General features: G+C 40.4%; 1 protein-coding gene and 1 non-coding gene across 5 annotated transcripts; one reads left to right on the plus strand and one right to left on the minus strand.

Moving 5' to 3' along the window:
* Positions 1–1,159: 1,159 nt before the first annotated feature.
* Positions 1,160–10,696, minus strand: kpna2 (karyopherin alpha 2 (RAG cohort 1, importin alpha 1)). Of its 4 annotated transcripts, none has more exons than XM_078528978.1 (11): positions 10,596–10,696; positions 10,042–10,147; positions 9,824–9,961; positions 9,645–9,727; positions 7,366–7,634; positions 5,974–6,068; positions 5,245–5,508; positions 4,294–4,527; positions 2,989–3,171; positions 2,060–2,209; positions 1,160–1,527 (listed from the first exon to the last, which is right to left on the minus strand). In XM_078528978.1, exons 2-11 carry the CDS (start codon positions 10,111–10,113, stop codon positions 1,438–1,440), a joined length of 1,578 nt encoding a protein of 525 aa, XP_078385104.1. In that variant the 5' UTR covers positions 10,114–10,147; positions 10,596–10,696; the 3' UTR covers positions 1,160–1,437. The 4 variants fall into 4 exon arrangements, with proteins under 4 accessions (XP_078385104.1, XP_078385105.1, XP_078385106.1 ...); XM_078528979.1 differs by having other exon boundaries at positions 10,581–10,641; XM_078528980.1 differs by having other exon boundaries at positions 10,472–10,641.
* Positions 10,697–20,457: 9,761 nt separating this feature from the next.
* trnar-ccg (transfer RNA arginine (anticodon CCG)) lies at positions 20,458–20,530 on the plus strand. Its single transcript has one exon. It is a non-coding gene; the product is annotated as a tRNA-Arg (tRNA).
* The last annotated feature ends 371 nt before the right edge of the window (positions 20,531–20,901 follow it).

The following is a 20,901-nucleotide window of genomic DNA, read 5'->3' on the forward strand; positions in this document are numbered from 1 at the left end:
AAAATGTGTCCAGGCATTTCTCCCCCTCACATTGCACAGTATCTGCAGTTTGGCTTCTAGATCAATAATCTGGAATTTCTCATAGCTGCAGAAAGTGTAAACAGCTAGTTTATTATGGATCACCTTGGTGTACAGAAACTCATTCCACAGCTGCAACACAACAATGTTACAACAGGTGTGTTATGTTAGTGAAGAAATTAGATCAACATTCTTAGCAGACTTGTAGGCTACAGACTCATTGTAAACCCACCATAGATTCTTTTGGATCCCCAATATTTGTCACCTATGAAATGAAGGTGGAGTCACCAAGTTAATGAGGGTTGCAAAATTCCTAAGAAAATATTGCCTGGCTATGCATGAGGCTGAATATAGAAGTCAGAAAGGGAGGATCACACCTACACCTGACCAGTTTATTTGCTCTATGGATGTCCATAAATGAGGGAAAAAACAGGCAGTTAGAATATTGATTACTCTGCAGTTAGTTCTTTCCCACTGAAATCCAATATTTAGTTTTTTAAAAATGTAGACAAACTAGCCTCTACAATGGGCTGCTCAAATTTGTTTAATCATTTCATAGCCCCCGACCAAAATTACCATTGATTCTCACTGTTGCAAAACATTCAGCTTTTGCATTACAATTGCATCAGTCATTTGTGCAGATTCTAAATGATGCCAGTAGGGGCTTGAAAAAACTGAAGTAGATCATGAGACTTCAAATTATGATACTAGGGGGTCTTAGAAATTGATTGATTTGTTTCCCTGAAGCTGAACAGTACTCCCAGCTTTGTTTTATTAATATATTCAGAATTCACTCAGTGGAGAAGGGTGGGAGATATTGCTAAGTGTATAAAGGCCTGCAAACTTCTAGCATTTTGTTTTAATTCATTTAGAGTATCTGGTTGCATCAGCAGAATCACTATCTTGCAGGTTAAAATTACAAGTTCAAGGTTTACATCCCAAGCTATCCCTCACTCCACTGCTCAAGAACAACTTGCTCCAAATTATGAAACTTTGAAATGACTCAAAATCCACTACTCATTGTGGTAAAGCATAAGCCCAAGCACCTATCACATCATGTAAGCAGCCAATGATATGAACCACAAATTGCCCCTCAAGTCTAGTTGCATTTTGTCCATTACTAATGAGTTTAGCATTGGATAGTTTTTCCAAAAGGACTTTATTAATTTTTTATTTGAAACCAAAGTATTAACAAAGAGGTCCTACAGCACTCAATGCTAGATGGAGAGAGTAACATAAAATAGTTCAAGTATTTACATTCTATCAAAATTACAAAAATTGAACAGATTAAATTTTATACAAATGTACAGGAGAAGAGTCAAGTATAACAAGTGTGAAGTGCTAGAATAAGTTTGACAGTCACAAGAAAAAGGAAATAACTAAACAGGACAGTAATGGCATGTTAAACTAAGATGTTATTCAAAAGTCAAAGGTTACAGCAGGATTCTCAGCCTGAAATGTAAAAGCTTCTTCAGTAGCATCTGGTACAACATTCTGGTCTTCCTCAACCTAAAAGCACAAACAATACTGATTACCTTCTATACAAGAAAAATTGCAGCAGCATTTGAGACTCCAGCTTTATATTAGAACTGTCTCTGTACATTTTTCTATATTAAATTGAAATCCACATGAAACAAATTTATTCTGTCTCCAGTAACAAATGGCAGTTCAGGAGCCAGATGTTACCAATTCATGTGATGGCAATAGAAATCTGGAAATGGTGAAACCTTGGTAAAGAATGCTTTGATCAAGATCTTTTTTCACTGGTTTGTGAAAATGACCAGATTGTGGGTGACTTTAGACATCTGCATGATGTTCATTAGTTAGCTGCTGAGGCAGTAGTTGTGTCACCAATGGACAGTTTCATTTCCAGCTTGGCACTACCAGAACAGGAACCAAGTAAAACCAGTAACCATCAACAGCAATACTAATACTTATTTAGTTCCATTACCAATCAATAGCAATTTATTGCAACTTGCCAATAAGAATAATGATGAAATAGGCTGAAATCCAGACCCAACTCCAAAGTATTTTCACTTACCTCTTCTGAGAAGTACTTTTCTATCAGGTTCAGGGAAGCTTTATACACCTGTTCATTTTCATGGGATTGGAGTGCTTCAATTTTGTCTAGACCTCCACATTCTTCGATCAATAAACAAAGCTTATCTGTTTCATTAACTTTTTCTGCAGTCTGGAATGAACAAATACAGCAATGAAAACTAGGTGAGGTGCAATCTGACTTACTGTGTATTATCAATGTATTTGGGTTGCAAGTTATAGATTGACTGAATTCCTTCTAGTTTGAGTGCACTCTTTTAATTAATCATAATTCAATTGTCATCTTGTCCCAACTAGATAAGCACTTCCAATTGATCCTATTCTGAGTTCTGCAAGATGACATTTAGCCTCTTTAAATCACCACAAGCAACCAACCAATTAGTGAAGAAACTTATCATTTAGTATACAAGATTCTGCAGCACATGGACAAGATTAAGCCAGTTTACCATGAAGTTAACTGCAGCACATGCTAAATTTTGCATTTCTAACCATATTTTGCAACAGATCTGAACAAAAAAATTATAGGTTCACTTCATTTCTGTGATGTTTAGTAACCTGGAAACAACTAATGAGCAGAGAACTGATGTTTAAATGCACTACACCAATTACATTTTTAGACAAATGGAAGTCCTTTTAGCACTATGCAATTTAACAAAGTGCTTAACCAAAAACTGCTTAAAAGTACAAAGAATTTTGCATAATCACATTAATTTAGTTACTAAAACAGCAACTTCAGCATTACACTATATCTTTACAACTGCCCCAGCTAGGAAATTGTATACCCATACCAAACTACAAGGTACCCAATTGGACAAGATGTTTGTGGGACTTGTATCTGAAAAATACCTAGTTAGGCACATTTGACTCACTTATGTCAACATTAAACATGCCAAGCACTGAACAGAACCTTACCAGGAATATATTAGTAATAGCATCTAAAATGACTTGGATGGTCTTGCAGTCTTTCACAGATAGCAGGGCCAATAATGGCTCAACAACTCCAGACTGAACAAGGTAGATAATTTGTTCAATTGTCCCACCACTTGTGTAGTTTGTTACAGCCCACACAGCTTCTTTCTGGGATTTAAAGTCACCCTGTGAAATAAAGTTGTGAAAAGTTAGACAAGTGGATACAAATGCTGTGTCATACACAAAAGCAGTGCATCTTGATACAGAGCAGTTACCTACACCATTAGTGGCAAGAATTAATGTTTGCCAACAGGGTCCTTTGTTCTTCTGAGACAGGGCCTTGATTCAAAAATCTAGAACCTCAACTGCAATACTCCCTCAGGACTGAAGTAAAATCAGGGGAGATTATATGCACAAAGTCAGTGGAGCTTTAACTCACTATAGAGTGCTACCCACTGAGAGACAGCTGACAACCAATACTTGGTACAATTAAGCTGCTTGTTAATTGTAATGTGAATAATAGGAGCACTCATTGGTGTCACTGTACATAATGTGGTGTAGTTGGCCTGCTATGCTGCTGATAGTTATTGCTCAAACCTTCATACACAAGGCTATCCACCTTTTGTCACCTCGGTCTTGATTGTACCCTCAGCCTCTTGGACTGAGGTGACATGTTATCCTGGAGTTGAGGATGGGCTCCCCTCAACCAAGTTCCTGGCCACTTAAGGCTGAAATCAAGAGTGGATACTTCACACTCACTGTCTCTCTAGTATCAGCTTTTGCAAAGATATCCAAGAACTGACTTTAGGTGAAGTTCAGCTGGATTACTGTAGCACAGAGTAACTTAATTTCACAAGCTGCATTTTCACTTCAGCTTCTCGAGATTAGCCCCTGACACTAGTTGGTCTAGATTTTGGAGAACAGTTCTTTTGAAGATAGCATACAATTTGCCTGTCAATTCATTGTACTTACTGGGATGCAGTCAGACTAAAGGGCCATTTGCTTCCTATCGTAGTAATCAGTCATGTATTACAACCATTTAAATTTAGACATTTAACATTTAGACAGAAGTGTGCTCTTTAGATCCCAAAGTACAGTAGTGAGCAAGATGACACTGAACCCAAGAGTACAAAAGTAGGAAAAATCTGGAATGGTGACATACTGAGGGGAACAGTACAGTAGGGTTACAAAGTTCTCTTGTTTTATGTTTATTATATCCCTGAGTTTGAACAATAAAATGTAATGCTGGATATTAGTCCCAGCTAGGAATATACAATGACTGTTAGCAACAACTACAGAATTACTCACCTTTCTAAGCAATTGAACGAGGGGCGGAACTAGTCCATTGTCAATAACGGCTTGGATTTGTTCTGGCTTCCCAGCTGTAATGTTCGAAATTGTCCAGGCAGCTTCCTTTTGGATGTTGCTCTTTGAGTGGATTAGCAGAGCACCAAAGTAGTTCAACACACCAGAGTCAATCACAATCTGTGTCTGATCATCTGTACCAGTCACAATATTGCCCACTGCCCTGAGACCAGGAGTCTGAAAAAAAAACAGGATGTATGCTGGTGATTCACTTATTAAATTGCAACACTTGCTCTCTTCCCCCACTCAGGAGGAGTTAATTTACTTTCAGGACAAAATCAGGATATGCCCTACACTGCCAATTATAGACATCTCTGCAGTCCCAAAACTCATTCCTTAAAGTGTCAGTAACCTAATGGGTTTTAGGTAAGTCACTGAAAAGTCTGACAAAATCGACTGCATAAAATTGCAAACTTGTTATATTAAAAAAATCAGTATTAACATTTATTTGGCAGTTCATCTAAGTCACTTTTCAGCTAAACTACTTTGTTTAAAAAGTCAAAGGGCTGCCAGACTCCCTTAGAGGGAAATCAAAACTCTGAAGCACATATCCCTTAAAACCTAACTATTTGTTAAATTTATACTATCTAACTGCATTATAGCAGGATCTTTAGAGGTTGTACTTGTTCACTGGCAATGAAAATCCATGCCAACTCACTTGAACCAGGTTGAAAATGCTGCATGTGCTACAATGCTTTGTGCAGCTCAGTGGCAAATTTTGAATTCTGAGTTGTCACTGACAACAGTAACCACTGAGCTGATGATTCACCCAACAGCCCACTCCTGCCTTCCAACATATTGATTAAATTTAAATATTTCTAAATCTGTGATTTGAATTTTGTCAATGGTTGGCACACCTTGTGTTAAAATTTCTCATTTAAAAATTGAACTTACCACTATTGATAGCTCACATGATGCCAGCAGCTGCACCAAGCGTGGTACCACACCAGTACACACCACCACTTCAATGCGATCATTTGAGCCATCTGTTAGATAAGAGATGGCCCAGCATGCATCTGTAAGAACTTCTTTATCATCATGGTGTAGAAGGCGTACAAGGGCTGGTAGAATCTGCTTTACTGCTTCTATAGGTGGAGATGGGCTCTTGTTACGGCAGAGATTTGACAATGTCCAAGTTAAATTTCGCAAATAACTCGACTGGAATGAGATAAATAGATAGATATTAGATAGAGACACTATGATACTATGATAATCAACCCAATGCTTCCTTTTGTTAAATTTTAATAGGTTGCTTAGGTGGAATCTCAGCAGACAGACTACACATTGCTATTCCTTCACTGTTGTGTAAACATCCTGGAACAGTATTGTTGGTCTACCTGCACCACAAGAGCTGCTGCAGTTCAAGGTGACTCATCGGCATCTCAAAGGGCAATTTGAAATGAACAATAGTGCTAATCTTGCCAATCTGGATGGATTGCCACATCACAAATAAAAGTGCAAGATATTACTCAACACATTTGAGCAAAATAAACCCACTGCTGTTCCAAAAATACAAAGTATACAGTATTATACTCGATTAGGATCAATGTTACCATCACTACTTGGCATGAAACCAGAGACATCTGTCAATTTTCATGCAACTCAACTGAGAAAGTGGCTCACCGATAATGCAGATAATTCAGGAACAGCCAATAATGCAAGTAATGGGTCAAGGGCTCCACACTTGATAACCAAGTCTCTGTAGTGTGATCCATCACCTGTAACAAATAAACTGGTTTGTTTTCAATTTGTCTGGAAAACCATTTTGATCATAAGTATACAAAGCAAAATCAACTACAGGGCTTCCAAGTAACATGGGCCAAAAAAAAAAAAATTAGTTGAGACCCTAGAATATGTTTCAGGGTTCTAGTGAGTGGATAAATTTCCAAAATGAGACACTCAGCTGAGTTACCACAGGCCAGGGAGTTTTGTAATCTCAAAAAAGATAGATAGAATTATCCAGGAGTCAGCTGATGCATTTTGGTAGTAGCTAGAGGCAATATGGTCTTCATGGCTAGTTCTAGGTGTGCAGGCACATAAAGATGTGGGAGTTCATGTGCATAGATCTTGGAGGGTGGCAGGACAGATTGACTAGGCAGCAAAACTTCACATGAGGTTTACTACAAAAGCAGGAAGTTATGCTGAACATTTTAAGGCCTCAATTAGAATACTGAATCGATGTTTGGCCATTGTTATAGGATTGAAGGCCCTTGACACTACAGAGTAGATTTCACACAAAAATTCCCTCATCCATGGAACCAAACTACAAGATTAGATTGAAGCTGGGGTTATTCTCCTTGGAGAAAGGGAGAATTTGAAAGAGGTTTAGTTTAGACAGGTTTAGATAGACAAAGGAAAGCTGTTCCCATCAGTTGATGGTGTTAGAAATTAGAGAACATAGATTTAAGGTTTTGGGCAAGGGGAACAAGGAAGAACTTTAAAAATTGCAGCAAGTAGTTATGTATAACCAGGAATGAACTGCTCGAGGGCAGTGGAAGCAGAGAATGATTTTGAAAGGAAATTGGATAGATACTAAGGGAATACATTTGCAGGACGGTGGGGGGGGGGCGGAAAGAGGAGAGAAGTAAGGAGAAAGAAGAGGAAAATGGGACTGACTGGAATGCTTAGAGCTGGCACAGATTCAATGGGATGAGTCATTATGACTGGTCAATTAAACCTCTTACTACACAGTTGAAATGTGATACATAAAATCAGAATGTGACTTGGTGCCAAAACACAATGGAGTACACCAATAACTCTTCCAAGTGGCCTTTCATGTTGCTTCAAGAGGACCAGGGTACTCAATGGCAGGTGTGCCCACAGTCAAATTAGTGATTGGCCATCAAATATAAACCAACTTTCTCTTGCCCAACCCCCTCCTGTCCTGAAGAGTTACATTTCTACTAGTTGTTTATGGCCAGGTTATGACAGCCAAGTTACAAGCTGCACTTGTCAGTTAGTAAACATCTTAAACAATCCTTTTGCCCTTCAATGTAGTTATGAAGCAACAGTTACCTGCAATGTTTCCTAAAGCCCATACTGCTTGTTCACTGATGTGTGGATGCGGAGAAGCTAACAAATTGATGAATGCTGTAATAGCACCACCATCAACGACTGCCTTGGTCTGATCAGAGGTTCCAGAAGCTATGTTGGTGAGGGCCCATGCAGCTTCAAACTGGATAGGGCTGCAGTTAAAGTTCCCAAGGAATCCTACAAATTTGGGGATGAGCCCAGCCTGAATAATTTTGTCAATGGGAGGATGTTTCTCTCTAGAAAGCAGCTTCCTGGAAAGAAAACAACAACAACAATTTAAAGACCAATGAGTTAAGCATATGTAAAATAGGAGTGTTGACCCTGAAAGAGAAACTATGGTTTTAGAATCAGCAGCTCTAACTGGGAAGCTAGAGACAAACAAGATAAAGTATGTTTGAATTGTTTTAGAATCTGAAATATCACTGGTTTCATCCCCATTGCCATACTAGCTAACCTGAGTTATTACAATTTGTCCGCTTTGGCTAGTTGGTGCCGGTGGCAGGATTGGATCAGATTTTATTTTTATTCAGGGACTTATTGATGCTCAGGTTTAGTTCTATCCAGTCTGTCAAATAGCCTATTTTTGCTCTCATTCCCAATGAAATGGAGTTAGATACAAGTCAACCCATTGATTGTGGAGCCTACTCCTTTTCCTATATTCCAAGTACATTCTCACCACTCCCCTGATCACATCATGGCCATGATATCCATCTGTGGTTTTTATCAGGTGGAAAACAGGGACCCAATTACTGATCACGTAGGCAGTAAGTGAATAGAGCACTATTTGTCTCCAGGTAACCCCTCTAACCAGCTGTTAACAGTGACATTAACTGATAGGCATCTGCTTTAACTGTGGAAGGACCTTGGGCAGCGGCGTTGAGCCAAGGTAAACTTAATGAAGCTTGTCGTTTAGTTGTATATAAAAAGCTGTAGTAAGGAAATACATTGTAGTCTTCTGAAAAACTATTGAAAGCCTAATCAACAAGTATTACTGGAAATGTGACTGCATGGGTAGAAATTTCTAAAAGATGGAAAGCAATGGGCAAATCAGTGTTTGAATGCAAGTTTTAGAAAAAAAAAGCTTACTTTCTAAAGCTACTTGGATAAGTGCACAAATATTGGTGTTCGCAGATGCTAAGAGAAAGAAAGCAGCCCAGGGTACAGATACCAGACAGTACTGAACCAGTAGAATCACATCTAGGTGATATTAAAGCTGGAAATGGGCAATAAATGTAGCCTTACTAATTTTACTGGATCCTAAGTGCATGTGTAGCCGTCAGGACAGGGCTCAATGATGATGTCATGTTTCTTAAAGCACTAGGCAGTGTTACTGTACACATTCAAGAAGCGGACACCAATCCCCACTGAAAATCACCCCCCCTCCCTAGAGAAATTGGTTAAACCAGATTTTCTTGAACTAGAAAACTACAATACCCAATTAAAGCTACATTGTAGCTCGAGTATTCGGCCCAATTATAATTATTCTCTATGCTGAAGCATGGAGCTCTAATTCTAGAGATCTGTAAAATATAGCACTGAATTGACAAAACAAAGGGTATAAAATCTTAAAAATTTAACTACCGGTGATAAGTGATTGGAGACAAGCATAAATTCTTCAGGCTAATAAAGGTCTCAAGGATAAGACCCTGTGAGCCCTATAGCGAGCGCTTGAATTGCATAATAGTACTTTAGCTACTTTAGATGAATTATGATTCCTCAAATGTAACAGGTGGGAGAAATTGCACCAATTCTAAACATGCTGGTAAATTGTTAATATTGAATTATGTTTGTGACACCACACTGCTTAATTGCAAATTTAAAAATATCAAGCTCTTAAGTTCCACACCAAACTTACAAATACTATATCATTTTAAAAAGGCTTCAAATTCCAACAGCAGTGGAAAGACGGTCAACCCGTATTCTACAGAATACTGAAAGGCCTGGATAGAGTGGACGTGGGGAAGATGTTTCCATTAGTGGGACAGACTAGGACCCGAGGGCACAGCCTCAGAGGAGAAACTTCTTTAGCCAGAGAGTGGTGAATCTATGGAATTCATTGCCACAGAAGGCTGTGGAGGCCAGGTCATTGTGTGCATTTAAGACCGAGATAGATAGGTCTTGATTGGTAAGGGGATCAAAGGTTACGGGGAGAAGGTGGGAGAATGGGGTTGAGAAACTTATCAGACATGATAAGGAGCAGACTCGATGGGCCGAATGGCCTAATTTCTGCTCCTGTGTCTTATGGTCTAACCCATTCTTACCTAGCAGCCTGAGTCGCTTGCAGTTGAGTTTCCAAAAAATTGCTCTGGAGGCTTTGGATTATGTCTTCCAAACTCATATGTACCTGATTTTTATTAAAAAAATAAAGTTTAGCAATCGAAAGCGATCAAAAACAGATCCATTAAAAAAAGTAAAACGACTCATTTAAAGTATACGATACCTGGATGCTGTTCTTCTCCTGAAGGGGGGACACGTTTTCATCAGGAAAACTACTCACGTTCCTCCTTTTAAACAGCTGATCATCCTTTTTCGCTTTCCGCAGCTCAACATTGGTTTCGATTCTCCTGCGTCGCAATTCCTTCGAGTAGGAACGGAACCAATTAAGCTATTTGCAACTATAATGAAACTGCCAAAACTTCCATAAAAATTACAACTCACATTGGCGTCTTTACCCTTGTTCTTAAACTTTGTCAGGCGGGTGCAGGAGTTCTCGTTGACCGTGGTTGACATCGTCCAATTTCAAGTCACTCGATCAAAATCACCTCTATGTAACAAAATAGACAAGAGCTGGATACATTTAAGATGCTTCAACCGTCAGGGAGGATATTTTAAAAAAGGTATTTTAAAAAGTTGTTGTTAAATAGGAAAAAAAAGTTAATGCTCCGTTAAAAGGGAGATTTCTACATCCAGTTAAAAAAGTTAGCAACCAGTAAGTTCCAGCACTTAAACTAGCTTAAAGAGTTGCTTGGTTAAATAAAGAATAGCTCAAAGGAAAAAATTAAACGAGTTTTATATACTTCCCGTAAGTTACAAGACAAAGATTTACACGCTCGCCACGTTTGAAGAGAGTTTCACCTAAGATACTTACACCAGAGTTGTACCTTCGTAAAAATTTATATTGCCACAATACAAGAGCAATAGCTTCTATAATCTTAGTATTAACAAAATGCTGTAAGCTTAAAAAAAAACTTAAATACCAAAATAAGTCTTACAACTATGTTTATCGTGATAGTCGCTGCACAAACTCAATCCAACAGTGCGAGCCGGGCCGCCGCTCCAGCTATTTAAAGTTCCCGCGTTACCCCGCTCCTATTGGTTCATTCGATTCAAAGCAATTTCTCAATTGGCTGATTTGAAAGAAGCTGAGGATGCAGTTGGATGGATTACCGTGCCAACCGCGCAGCCAATCAGCTGGAGGGTAATAAAAATGTTACTCCGCGCATAGCGCCGTCCCTGGAGGGTTTGCTTCTTTTAGGTCTGTGTGTTTAATTCACTTCCTTCTCCTGTTGTTCTTCCACGTGGAACTTCGCAGTGTGTATATATATATCCATATATAAAAACCTATTAGTTTAGAAATAAGACATAGAAAATGCTGGAAATGTTCAGCAAGTCAGACCCTCGTTCACTTGCGGTCCTTCTGCGACATTATCCGAAAATGCGTCAAGTTTAGGGTGACCATTCATCTAGCTTTCCACCAGACAATTCGGTTTTTTAAAACAAAAACAGAATTACCTGGAAAAGCTCAGCAGGTCTGGCAGCATCGGCAGAGAAGAAAAGAGTCGACCTTTCGAGTCCTCATGACCCTTCAGCAGAACTGAGTAAAGTTAGGAGAGGGGTGAAATATAAGCTGGTTTAAGGGGTGGGGGGGGGGGGGAGGTGGTTGGTTGTAGGGACAAGCAAGCAGTGATGGGAGCAGATAATCAAAAGATGTCACAGACAAAAGGAACAAAGAGGTGTTGAAGGTGGTGATATTATCTAAGAAAAGTGCTAATTAAGAATGGATGGCAGGACACTCAAGGTGCAGCTCTAGTGGGGGTGGGGTGGAAAGACTGACAGGGTATTACAGTTATAGATTTAAAAATAATGGAAATAGGTGGGAAAAGAAAAATCTGTATAAATTATTGGAAAAAACAAAAGGGAGGGGGAAGACACGGAAATGGGGGTGGGGGTGGGGATGGGGGAGGGAGTTTAAGATCTAAAGTTGTTGAATTCAATATTCAGCCCGGAAGGCTGTAAAGTGCCTAGTCGGAAGATGAGGTGCTGTTCCTCCAGTTTGCTCCATCTTGGAGGTGCTACAACACAAATAGGAAATAGGAGCAGAAGTGGGCCATTAGGCCCCTTCAGCTTCTTCCACCATTCAATAAGATCATGGCTGATCTGTTTGTGTTTCAAGTTTTACATTCCCACCTACCCCTGACAACCTTTGATTCCCTTGCCTAACAAGAATCTATCTACCTCTGCCTTAAAAATATTCAGTGACCCTGCTTCCACTGCCTTCTAAGTCAGAGTGCCAAAGTCACAAAACCCTCAGAGAAAAAACATCTCCTCATCTCTGTCCTATAAAGGCAACCCCTAATTTTAGAACAGTGTCCCCTAGTTCTGGACTCCCCCACAAGAGGAAACATCCTTTCCACAGTATTCAAAATGCAGTCTCACCAATGCCCTGTATAACTGAAGCATAACATCCTCACTTTTATGTTCAATTCCTCTCATAATAATGGATAATATTCCATTAGCATTCTTGATTACATGCTGTACCTGCATACTAACTTTTAGTGAGAACATCTAGATCCCTGTGCATCTTAGAATTCTACAGTTGTTCTCCATTTAAGTAATACTCTACCTTTTTATTCTTCCTGCCAAAGTGAACAACTGCACATTTTTCCACATTGTACTCCATCTGCCAGATTTTTGCCCACTCACTCAATTTATCTATATCTGTCTGCAAACTCTTTATGTGTCTTCTTCGCAGCATACTTTCCTACCTACCTTTGTGTCATCTGCTAATTTAGCTACTATGCCTTCACTACCCTCATCTAAGTCATTGATATAATTGTCAAAACTTGAGGCCCTGGCACAGAGCCTTGCGGGACTCCAGTCATCACATCCTGCCAATCAGAAAATTGCCCATTTATGCATACACTCTGTTTTCTACTAGCCAGTCAACCTTCTATCCATGCTATTATGTTACCCCCTACACCAGAAGCTTTAATTTTCCGCTATAACCATTGATGCGGCACCTTATCAAATGTCTTCTGGAAATCCAAGCACAGCACATCTACAGGCTCCCCTCTATCCACAGCACATGTTACTCCTTCAACGCTAATAAATTGGTTAAACTTGATTTCCCTTTCACAAAACCATGCTAACTCCCTGATTACCTTGTGTTTTTCTAAGTGGCCAGTTATAACCTCTTTAATTATTGACTCTAACACCTTTCCCACAACAAACGTCAAGCTAACTGGCCTATGGTTTCCTGTTTTCTGCCTCCCTCCCTTCATGAATAGAGGGTTTATATTTGCTTTTTTCCAGTCTGATGGAACCTTTCCAGAATCTAAGGAATTTTGGGAAAACTAACACCAATGCATCTACTACTCATTAGCCATCTCTTTTAAGACCCTAGGATGATGTCTTTCTGGATGTGGAGACTTGTCAGCCCGCAGCTCCATCAGTTTGCTCAGTACTGCTTCCCTAGTGGTTGTAATTTCACCAAGTTCCTCTCTCCCCTGCACCTCCTGCTTTAGCGATATTAGTGGAATGTTTTTTGCATCCTCTATAGTGAAGACAGAAGCAAAATATTTGTTCATTTCATCCACTATTTCCTTATTATCTACCATTAACTCCCCATTCTCACTCTCCAGGGGACTAGCACTCACTTTACCTACTCTTTTCCTGTTTAAATACCTGTTAAATACCTATGTTACTCTTGCTATCCATTTTTACATTTCTAGTTAGTTTCCTCTCATACTCTAATTTCTTTCTCCTGATTAACCTTCTAGCCATTCTCTCCTGTTCTGTATCTTCTGACCAACCATCTGACCTGCTACTCATCCGTGCACAGTTATATGCTTTTTCCTTAAGTTTGATGCTTTCCCTAACTTTTTTAGTTAAGCATGGATGGTGGGTCCTTCCTTTATAATTTTTCTTCATAGTAGGAATATACTTATTCTGAGATATCCCCTTAAATGCCTGCCACTGCTTCTCTATTGATCTATCCCTAGCCTAGTATCCCAGTTAATTTCAGCTTAAGGCTTCAAGAGTTCAGCTTCAAAGCTTAAAGAGTTCAATTCTGAATGTTGAATAAACCTAGTTTGTAATCCCTTGAGCGAGGGGGTGATCTAATCATGGTACTTAAGATAAGTAAGGAATCCAACAGGGTAGATACAAAGAAACAATGTGAAATCATGAATCACTTTTTACACAAAAGGTATGGAATCTTGGAACTCTTCCCCCTCAAAAGGCTTTAGATCCTAGGTAGGATTCTGATTGGAAACATTCCTGGGGTTTTGATCACATGATGTTCTGATAACATGACATCCGATCAAGTGACATCTGCAAAGGTTATGGCATCATCCATATAAAAGTTGGGGGCCTTGTAATTGAATATTTTTGCTTCTGGTTCTGTGCCCATAATTGTCGTTTTAGAATTTCAGGAGTGGGTGAATAAGGAAAACCAAGGTTGGGGAAGAGGGGAAATTGAAGGTGGGAGAGTGATTTGCAGATGAGAAACGATAGGTGGGAATAACTTTGATTCCACCAGTAACAAATAACTCACTGATGTTGCACAGATAACTAAGTAACACCGTAATGCTCAGATTCCCCTCAAAACCAACAGTAATACAATAATGATTGATAGTCTAAAATAATAGTAATAATGGGTGGAACTAGCTGAAATTTAACTTTTATCTAATAGTAATTCTATAAGCTGCTAATATTGACCTAGCAAGATTTTCCCGACAACACATAAAATGTAGTCAGGCTTGTCAATGCCACTTTGAATGGGTTGCCTATATCCTTGAAATCTGGTTTGGAATAAGATTCTGTATGAAGGCAACAACTCTAAAGTGGGAGTTGCACTCATTAACAATCTGGACTTGGACTTCACATATCAAAACTGGCCGAGAGCGACCAACCTGATCCAAACTAGGAGATCACAAAAAGGGCAAAGAGATTTTTTTTTATTCATTCACGGGATATTGGCATCACTGGCCAGTATTTATTGTCCATCCCTAATTGTCCTTGAGAAGGTGCTAGTGTGCTGCCTTCTTGAACTGCTGCAGTCCATGCGGTGTAGGTACAACAAGAGTGCTGTTAGGAGGGAGTTCCAGGATTTTGACCCAGAGACAGCGAAGGAACGGTGATATATTTCCGAGTCAGGATGATGTGCGGCTTGAAGGGGAACTTCCAAGAGTTGGTGCTCCCATGCATATGCTGCCCTTGTCCATGGGTTGTGGGCTTGGAAGGTGCTGTCTGAGGAGTCTTGGTGAGTTCCTGCAGTGGTAGACGGTACACACTGCTGCCATTGTGCATCGTTGGTGGAGGGAGTGAATGTTTGTGGAAGGGGTGCCAATCAAGCAGACTGCTTTGTCCTAGATGGTTTCAAGCTTCTTGACTGTTGTTGGAGCTGCACTCATCCAGGCAAGTGGAGAGCATTCCATCACACTTCTGACTTATGCCTTGTAGATGGTGGACAGGCTTTGGGGAGTCAGGAGGTAAGTTACTCGCCACAGGATTCCTAGCCTTTGAGCTGTTCTTGTAGCCACAGTATTTATATGGCTAGTCCAATTCTGTTTCTGGTCAATGGTAACCCCCAGGATGTTGATAGTGGTTGATTCAGCAATGGTAATGTCATTGAATGTCAAGGGGCGATGGTTGGATTTTCTCTTGTTGGAGATGGTCATTGCCTGGCACTTGTGTGGCGCAAATGTTACTTGCCACTTGTCAGCCCAAGCCTGGATGTTGTCACAACAGTGGATCATAGTCCCAAATTACATATGGATATATTGAACTTTTTAAAGGAAGATATGTGTTTTTTTTCAAAAAGACATACAAGCAAAAGCTGGCTGAGAATGTAAAGTAACCACTTTCTGGAAAATTCCTATGTGGATTATGCTTAACCGACTAGTCCAGAGATAGCATGGAATGTCACATCTTAAAAAGCATCAAGGCCTACTTCAGACAGAGATACTTGAAAGGAAGAAATGCAATGTGAAAGACTGAACTTTAATCTCTTTTGGTTGCAGAGACAATGGAGACTGATTACCACATCTCAGCAGAAACTATCTCCTGCTATATCATGGAATGTGGAAATGGTCTGAATTGAAAAAAAGCAGATTCTGGGCCATATTTGTTTTTCCCTTCCAGGAGTACACTAGAAATGGGGTTAAAAAGCCTGCTGCAAACCCGAACTGTGTGTGCTAGTTCTGGTGTTCTAGTACTGGTGTTCCAGTTCTGCTTTGCTAGTGTGTGCTGTAAAGGTCATAGCATAAGGACATCAACTAGACATCCCTGCACCTTGCAGGTAAAAGTCTATCTCTCTCCCTAACTGTCTGGAGGCAAGTCAGCAAAGCCTCAATCAAAAAGGAAACAACATAACTCCTTCAGCTGATCTGCAGAACTAAGTGTCTCCAAACCAACTGCTCAATTGCCAAAGTCAGCTCTATCAGCATCACCCGATAATGTAATGGCTGCAACCTTTTGCCATCTACTTTTCACGGACAAGCCAAAGACTGATTCATATATTTTAAAAACTTTTATTTTTGGACTTCACTTCTCATTTCTTACCTGTGTGTATGTGCGTTGTGTTTTTACTATTTTTCCTCGGGTTTCTCGTAATTAATAAACTTACTCTTTCTTTGACTCAGGCAAGCCTGTTTAAATTGGCTCCTTCTAAAACATAAATACATATGGACTGGGAAATGTATCCATAGGGGAAGGATCCTTTTTAAATTAACCTTGTTATGACCAAATGGGGGGGTTGAACAAAAAAGGGGAGCCAGCTTATTCCTCCTCACCCAGGAGCATAAAAAAATCGGGTTCCTATGTGGAGTGTTAACAATTTGTGCTATCTCGTCTGGGATCATAACAAATTGGGGGGACCTCGCCAGGGGACCAGTTGAAACAATGCTGTCCAGGTCTTGCTGCATTTGGACATGGGCTGCTTCAGTATCTAAGGAGTTGTGAGCAATGCTGAACATTGTGCAATCATCAGCGAACATCCCCACTTCTGACCTTATGATGGAAAGAAGGTCATTGATGAAGCTGTTGAAGATGGTTGGGCTTAGGACGCTACCCTGAGGAACTCAGTGATAGGGACACTTCTCACAGGGCACATTGTCCTAAATATATCTCAGCACTAATATTTCTAAATCACTCCCTATACCAAGACTCAATAAAAGTGAGTTTCATAGAATGATGGAAATTGCTGCACAAGAGGAAGCTAATTGGCTCTAGTGCTTGTGTGAGCATTGCCACTTTCTTCTGTAACACCTGATCTTTTTATATTGTTCCTTTTCAAATGTTTATTCCATTCCTTTTAAATGACATTCTAATCTCCGCCTGAATCACCACATGGTGACAAAACCTCCCTTGATCTAATTGTCCTCTATTGAAGAAGTTTCCTATTCTCTGCTTTGTTCCAGTGAGAATCCTTGTTCCTATTTGACCAGCAAAGGAAAAAATCATTCACTGTTTACCTTCAGCAAGGGCCTCAGATTTCACTCACCCCTTTGCTCCTCTCTCGGTGCTGCTCCCATCACACTGTTGCTGCTACTCCTAGCTCTGCAGAAAATGTTGATTTCACATCCACCACATTCCCCAGTCTGTCTGTCCCTCTCCTTCAAACGTGAATCTCAATACCCCCTACTGCATCTCCTTGACTGCCTTTCCTTCCCCATTTCTGTTTCGCTTTCTCTCCAACCCAAATCCTCTAGTCTCCCTCTCTTGCCCATCCCCTGTTCCCCAACTTCTCTTCCCAACCTCCATTCCCCACAGTCACCCATAACCTATTTCCCACTCTCCCCCAAACCTCCATTCTCCCTCTCACCCCTTCAATTCCTGATCACATTCTTCGATTCCCAAACCTTTCCCCTGACTCCCAAATTCCTGCTGACTCACACTTATTCACAGCACACCAGGGTCCCTGTGATGGCAGCTGGTTATTATGGAACTATGGGGTGCTGCTGTGCTGGGAAATTTAATATGTGCATTTTTGTTGTTTGGGAGATCCATGCCCTATTCTAGGAGACTCATAGGCAAACCTAATGCTGGATCATTTGAAATTTTCAAATTTGAGGTTTGTAGAATTTTGTTAAGGGTATCAACGGATATAGAGCAAAGGCTGGTAAATGGAGCTGAGATACAGATCACCCATGATCGAATAGAATGGTGAAACAGGCTGGAGTCACTGAGTAACTATGGTCATTAAAGCACACAAAATCCTGGGCTATTGATAGGATGGCCATTCGTCCAGTTTTCTACTGGACTGTCCGGTTTTCAGGTGGACTGTTCCCTGTTTGAACAGACAGACACCTTATTGTCCATTAATTTTGAATTGCCTATCAACCCAATGTCCAGAAGCATTTAGAGTCAAATTTATTGCCTGTGGGCCACCATACTGGCCCTGCAAAGATCCTCAGATCTATCCAGGCAGATAGGTGTGGGGAGGCCTGGCTGCATTTGGGAGAGGGCAGGAACTGACTATCCATGTGTGTGTCCTTTGTGATGCCCTCACGCTGTCTCACTATGTTGTACAGACACACTGATGTACACAGCACACTTCTCTAGAATGAGTAGCTGCAATGAGGTCTGAGGAGAAACTGTGCAAACAGAACAGCAACCTGGTAAAAACTGATTTAAAACATGACAACATTTTTTAATCTGTTTAAGCTCCTCCAAAGTTTAAAAGCTGAGATGTACAAGCTCCCTAAATTTAGCTCACTCTAAGGCACTAAGTTCATTATGTGCAGTACTTTATTTTAATTTTAAAAAGGGCACATTGGTATGTGTGTGGGGGTTAGCGGGGGGATCCGGTATTCCATATGTTTGTCAGTGGTCACACTAGGTGTAGAGTACAAAAGCAAGGAAGTTATGATAAATCTGTATGAAACACTGATTTGGCCTCAACCTGGAGTATTCTGTCCAGTTCTGGGCACCAAACTTCAGGAAGAATATGAAAGTAAAGAGGGTGCAGAAAAGATTTACAAGAATTGTTCCAGAGATGAGGAACTTCAGTTACATGGATAGATTGGAGAGGCTGGGGCTGTTCTCCTTGGAGAAGAGCAGGTTGAGAGGAGATTTGAAAGGTGTTCAAAATCATGAGGGATCTGGACAGAATAGATAGGGAGAAACTGTTCTCATTGGCAGAAGGATTAAGTACCGGAGGACACGGATTTATGGTGGCTAGCAAAAGGAGCAACTATGACACGAGGAAAAATATTTTAAGGGAGCAAGTGGTTAGGATCTGGAATGCATGTCTGAGTGTGTGCTGGGGCAGATTCAATTGTGGAATTCAAAAGAGAATTGTGTTATGAAGATATGTAACACAAAATATTAATTTATAATGTTATTGGCTAGACATACATATGTATTGATCTTTTTTGAAAAGAACACTTTTCCTAAGCAAAGGACACTGGCTTACAGCAGCTACCAAATTGATTTGCGCAGGACACAAGCTGCTGTTATGGAGACATAGAATCTATGGAGCTCTCAGAGAGAGGTCACATGACCCAATTCTTGAGTGAGAAGATATTGGATTTTGGATAGTCAAGAGAGACCGCCACAGAGGCAACAGTCTTACCCCCATCTCTCTCTTTTCTGAAACCTCTCTCATCAAAGCTGAGCTATTTGTGATTTGCAAAACCCACCAGAAGACCTCATTTCTGCAAATGAATGTTCTTAAAGGAGAATTCGGAATCAACACCACTGTCTCCACTGAGAAATTCCAAGAACCAGCAGCTACTATGGACCAGGACCCTTCAGCTGTAAACAAGCATCTGGACACTCCGTGAATAATTTATTTTCTGGCTTGTCACTTGGCCAAGGTTTTAATATCTGACACTCTACGAATTTTACTTCTTTCTTGCATGCTTGAGGAGATTGTGTGTATGTTTTTGCATTAGTGGGTAGTTGGTAATTTAATTAATTACAATTAAATTGTAATTTGTACAATTTAAACCTTTTGTTAATAATTTCTGCATCTTTACTTGAGTGAGTTTTAGTAATAAAACTAACTCTTTATTTGTTAACTCGGAACCTGGCTGCATATTTCTTATGACGAGCTATACACAGTTGGTGCATTCTCCATGGTAATGTCTCAACCAATCAGAGACCACTTGCCAACCAATCAGCATTTTCTTCTCATGTGGTTTAAATTGTTGTTCCCTTTACAATTGGTACTCTTGCTAATCTGTTGTGATGTGAGATGAAAAGCTTTAACAAATGTCTCTTTTTTTTCTGCAATACTCAAATTTGTATATTAAATGGCAAAATCACCTCCATTTTAAAATTAAACTCTATTGTAATCATCTCAGGAGTGGGACAAAGAGAGGAGTCACTTCACCCCTGTGAACCACCTGGTTGTAACAATTGCATATTTATGTGCACAGAACAACAAAAAAAAAATTGCAAAGCTCCAGGGAAAAAGTGGGACTAGGTAATTTCTCTCATAGAGACACATTGGGCCAAATGGCCTCCTTCTGTGTTGTATCCATTCTATGATTCTACATGCTGTCTCTACTCTATTCATGTAGTTGCTCATTCTGTCCTATAAACTATGCAAGTCCCATCTATGCTCTCTCATATAAAGACAAATGTGTTTGTTAGTATACACAGAGTGTCTGTATTGTTTGCATGTGTCTTGTAAGCTATAGTGTGTGCTGTAAGCATCATTATCTGTTCCAGTAACCCTTATTGTGTTAATATAGTTTATTGTTTTAACTCTGAAAGAGATTATCTGTTCCAGGCTACCTCGCGGAATATTCTCTGCCGACCCTTTATATAATCAATCATCAGACAGTGTACAGATTAGCATTGCCACGTGTATATGTCGCACTGTCGCTGCAGCTCTTTCGTGGTGACCCAGTGGCCTAATGGATAAGGCATCAGCCTCCGGAGCTGGGGATTGTGGGTTCGAGTCCCATCTGGGTCGCACGGCTGCATCTTTTTGTGCTGCTCGCCCACACCCACCCCGACCCGGGCTGCTCGGTCCGGTGAACCGGTGGCCGCCTGCGGCTTGCACGATATGGGAGCGGAGACGCCACCGCGGGCTTGCCGGACCTCAAAACCCGAGGAGAAGCGACGCTTCGAGGCCGGGAAGCGCCTGTTTCGGGACGAGTTTTAGTTGCGGTTTGAGTCGGGTGCCAGCAGAGGGTGATGGTGAAGAGCAGCGGGAGCGGCAGCAAGTGCCTGAATCCTTTTCACCAAGCAAAATGAAAATGATCACTTTCCATAGACGCATTCATTCAGCGGGGCGGGGGGTGGAAAAAAGTCACTAACTTTACGGGCTGGAGCATCGTTCAA

Source organism: Cetorhinus maximus, chromosome 24 (genome assembly GCF_964194155.1).
Source record: "Cetorhinus maximus chromosome 24, sCetMax3.hap1.1, whole genome shotgun sequence".
In the NCBI taxonomy this organism is placed as follows: Eukaryota; Metazoa; Chordata; class Chondrichthyes; order Lamniformes; family Cetorhinidae; genus Cetorhinus; species Cetorhinus maximus.

Excerpts from the sequence above, each read along its gene's own strand:
- kpna2 (XM_078528978.1), bottom strand. The coding sequence starts at position 10,113 with ATGTCAACCACGGTCAACGAGAACTCCTGCACCCGCCTGACAAAGTTT. Across the intron at positions 7,635-9,644 it reads CAAGCGACTCAGGCTGCTAG|GAAGCTGCTTTCTAGAGAGA; the intron begins GTAAGAATGGGT and ends TTTTCTTTCCAG. Across the intron at positions 2,210-2,988 it reads CTATTACTAATATATTCCTG|ACTGCAGAAAAAGTTAATGA; the intron begins GTAAGGTTCTGT and ends TGTTCATTCCAG.